At 31.2% G+C, this 4,941-nt stretch overlaps 1 protein-coding gene and 1 pseudogene across 1 annotated transcript in view; both read left to right on the top strand.

The window, feature by feature from the left end:
- The first annotated feature begins 2,066 nt into the window (after positions 1 to 2,066).
- On the top strand, positions 2,067 to 3,335 carry LOC119596201 (annotated as a pseudogene).
- Positions 3,336 to 4,216: 881 nt separating this feature from the next.
- The window catches only part of LOC119587103 (cuticle protein 7-like), a 2,525-nt gene continuing 1,800 nt past the window's right edge, over positions 4,217 to 4,941 (top strand). Inside the window, exon 1 of the mRNA XM_037935858.1 lies at positions 4,217 to 4,223. Coding sequence (XP_037791786.1) covers positions 4,217 to 4,223 — 7 coding nt within the window. The remainder of the gene's footprint in view (positions 4,224 to 4,941) is intronic.

Raw genomic sequence — 4,941 nt, 5'->3', positions numbered from 1 at the left:
GTTAATTTTTAAACTATAGAGAGGACATAAAAAGGGATGCTGTAGCCCCACGTTGGCCTCTCTTTATATACCTGGAAATAAACCCAAAAAGACAAATTACAGAAAAGGTCAAAGTACACACCAAATCTTGATACATTAAAGCAGGGTTCTTCCAAGTATAGGTCGTGACCCAGTGCCGGTCACAAACTCATGTTCAGTGGGTCGCCACATAATTCCACATATCCTCCTAGGATAAAGTAACAAACAATACACTAATTACACTGAAGGTAAAATACGGAATATTTTTGCTCGTTTTTTCCCAGCACTTTACAATTCACATAGATATATATATCTTGTAACATTGAGGTAAACTCAAAATTAGTACTTTCAACAAAACCAGCCCTTCACACACACACACACACACACACACACACACACACACACACACACACACACACACACACACGCACACACACACACACACACATGTATATATAAATATATTACTTGTACATGTAAACAATTTACAAATATAGATAGATAGATAGATAGATAAATAAATAGATAAATGTAGATATAGACACGTATATGCACATATGTATATATAAATAAGAACTTATATAAATATAAATATAAATAAATATATATATAATATAAACATATATACATATATATATAATATATATATATATATATATATATATATTATATATATATATATATTAATATATATTATATATATATATATATATATATATATATATATATATAATATATATATATATAATATATATAGTATATATATATATATATATATATATATATAATATATATATATATTATATATATATATATATATATTATATATATATATATATATATATATATATATATATATATATATAATTAATATAATAAAATTATATATATATAATATAATTATATATATTAATATATTATATATATATATATAATATTATATATATATATATATATATATATATATATATATGTATATACATGCCCACATATACACACACATGTATATATGTATGTGTGTATATGAACTGGATATACTGGCCCGCAACGGCAGTGTTCAAAATCAAACTAGGTCGTTATGAAAAAAGTTTGAAGAACCCCTGCACTAAATCATCTTAATATCCTTTTCTTACATTTTCGGGGAGAATTTAAAACTAGAAACATTGTGAAGAATAGTGGAACCCGTTGATCTGCCACGGATTTCCGGCAAGCTAAAAAACACCAATATTAATGTTAAAATCTGCGAAGAAAATTAGATTTAAACTCATCTTACATTTGCACGCTAATGTTGAGCGATAATTTTGAGTAGAGGACAATAACTCTTTTTCATTGGAAAGACGCAGATCTATAAATACATAGCAGTTACTTGAGGTAGCCGACTCACACATACACATGTGCACAATGCTGTTCGCTTGCAGCTAGCTAGCTATAAATGTCGAGTTGTGCACACATTTGATTTCTGTTAACCTCTCTCCATCCTCGCACATATTTACAGATATATATATGTATATATATATATATATATATATATATATATATATATATAATATATATATAATAATATATAGTATATATATTATATATATATATATATATAATATAGATATATATAATAATATATATATAAATTATTATTATTATTTTTCTTCCCCTTCTTCTTCTTATTATTATTGTTATTATTTTTGTTATTATATTATTGTTATTATTGTTATTATTATTATTATTATTATTATTATTATTATTATTATTATGAAAGACGGTGAGCTGAGACAACGGTAGCAAATAAACAGAAAATGTGAAAACCGGTCACATCATTTATGAGGATTAATTTGGAAGCAAAACCTTAGTACAATCATTGATGTAGTTGTATTAATTTAGTTACAAGAATCCAAATATAACCTTTCCTCCCTCTGTTGCTGGAGGGAAAACAATCCTCTCCCTTTCTCAGTTATTTCTGATTCGATGGCAACGATTATGACGTCACACTGAGGGTCAAATTCTGCCTATAAACTTTCAGTCAGGTTAAACGCCCATCACCACATCCTCTCCTCAGCACCACTGCCATGTCTCTTCAGGTAAACAATGGTGCCGACATTGTCAGTTATCTTTTGAATAAGAGAGAGAAAAGGAATAGAATCATATAGAGAATGCATTGGAAAATTCGATTTACATATCTTTTCTTGTTAAACAGGTTCTTGTATTGTTTACTGTGGTGGCAGTTGCCTTCGGTAGCACAGTCCCTTCATACAATACTCCTGCGCCATCCTACAGTGCCCCTGCTCCGAGCTATAGAGCTCCTTCCCCATCCTACAACGCTCCTGCCCCATCTGTAAGTCTGCATACACTTTGTAGTAGTTATCATTGTAGTAATTCCGAATGTAAGGGTTCCAGACTTAATGGGATCCCTCAAAGGTAGTACTAAAAGTCCCTGAGCCGGTTAAATATTTGAAGAAATACTGGAAAATTACTGGGTACAAGGCCTCTCAAGATGAATTTCAGCATTCATGCCTTTTTGACGAGATATAATGAACTCGATATGCTAATATTGGCTGTAAAACCTATATTAAAAGCCGTCATTCCACGAACCGTTTGATATAAATTCTTGTTACTTGAATGTTATATAACTGCTGAAAACGAATTGCTTTTGAATCTTGAATTTAAAACTACGCTAAGCTTCATATTAGACAATATATAATAGATATAATAATAACACTAATGATAATGACAATGATAGTAATAAAATTAATTCCAGTATTTAACTATATGTCTTTATTTGTTGGTTAATACCAATTTGAAATACCGTGAAATGGTTAGAATTATTGTCTAAAGATATTCATATAATCATAATTCATTTAGAGTTTTAGAGGCAAAAGGGTAATTAGATGAACACTAGCAGTGTTATATACTTTTATACACAAACGTATGATGCATGCATAAAAAAACAACAACAAAAACGCTACTTCTGTCAGCCCACTTATTCGCTTCTAATTTTTCTTCATAACAGGGGCCTGCTCAGTACAATTTTAACTATGCAGTGAAGGACGACTACTCTGGAAACGACTACAATCATCAAGAAAATCGTAATGGTTATGATACTGAGGGGGGCTTACTACGTTTCCTTCCCCGACGGCCGTGTGCAGAGAGTTGCCTACACCGTGAACGGCGACTCCGGATACGTGGCGGAAGTTACTTACGAAGGAGAGGCCCAGTACCCTGCTTATCAACCTACCCCTTCTCGTTCATACCAACCGGCCCCTACCCCTTCCTACCATCCTACTCCTAGCTATGCATAATTCGTTTACTTGAAGCAAATCTGATGTGTAATAATTTTTAAAATTTCATAAAAATTGCATTTCAACTCCATTTTTTCTATTTGCCTGTACATTAATATTATAAATGAACCATATATGCCTATATTTATATACCAATATAGTCAGTGTTTGATATATAATATGTATGGATATATTTATATACTATACTATATATCTGATTTCAACATATTTACACATACGCATATAGTAAATGAAAAAAACACTTCGAATTTAGAGGTAAACTATTTGTACTCTGAAATCATCAGTTTTTTCCCCGTTGTTCAATTTACATAAGTATATTTGTGTTGGACATTAAGAAATGAGTTAAAACAGATATTTCAATAAGATTCCAACATAGAAAATTGATTTTGTTTAGTATTTCAGTCAATATACATCGATCTTATCTTGAAGAAGGCACTGATGGTGTTTACTTTTTACGGGTTCCATGCTTCTTGTAGTTTTATCTATATGGAACAATTATCTAATAGTCTCATTAACCCAAGCAGCTCAGTTGCCAATTTTTTTTACAAAACACACATGCACTTTTAAATTCACAGATTCATGTATCTTTTAAACTATAGAACGGACAAAATTGCATGCATGTAGTCCCCGTTGCCTTTTATCTATCATATACCTGGAAACAACCAAAACAGACAAATTACAGAAAAGTTCAAAGCACACACCAAATCTTTATACATTAAAACAGGGTTCTCCCAAGTATAGGTCGTGACCCAGCGCCGGTCGCAAACTCATATTCAGTGGGTCGCCACATGATTCCACATATCCTCCTAGGATAAAATAACGAACAATACACCAATTACATTGAAGGTAAAACACGGAATATGTTTGCTCGTTTTTTTCCAGCAGTTTACAATTCACACAGTTCTATGTCTTGTAACATAGAGGTAAACTTAAAATTAGTACTTTCAACAAAACCAGCCCTTTACACACACACACACACACACATATGTATATATAAATATACTTACCTGTACATGTAAACATATAGATAGATAGATAGATAAATAAATAGATAAATGTAGATATAGACATGTATACGCACATATACATACACATGTATATATGTATGTGTGTATATGAACTGATATCGAGTTGATAGAAAGATACGATTGAATGGATATACTGGCCCGCAAAGATAGTGTTCAAAATCAAACTAGGTCCTTATGAAAAAAGTTTGAAGAACCCCTGCACTAAATCATCTTAATATCCTCTTCTTACATTTTCGGGGAGAATTTAAAACTAGAAACATTGTGAAGAATAGTGGAACCCGTTTGATCTGCCATGGATTTCCGGCAAGCTAAAAAACACCATTGTTAATGTTAAAATCTGCGAAGAAAATTAGATTTAAACTCATCTTACTGCATAAAACATTCGCACGCCAATGTTGAGCGATAATTTTGAGTAGAGAACAATAACTGTTTTTCATTGGAAACACGCAGATTTATAAATACATAGCAGTTAATTGAGGTAGCCGACTCACACATAGATATGTGCAGAATGCTGTTCGCTTGCAGCTAGCTAGCTATAAATGTCGAGTTGTTCACACATTTGATTTCTGTTAACCTCTCTCCATCCTCGCACATATTTACAG

Source organism: Penaeus monodon, chromosome 3 (assembly GCF_015228065.2).
Source record: "Penaeus monodon isolate SGIC_2016 chromosome 3, NSTDA_Pmon_1, whole genome shotgun sequence".
Taxonomy (NCBI): Eukaryota; Metazoa; Arthropoda; class Malacostraca; order Decapoda; family Penaeidae; genus Penaeus; species Penaeus monodon.
Note: the sequence above shows the minus strand (reverse complement) of the source record. Positions and strands in the feature narration are given on the sequence as shown.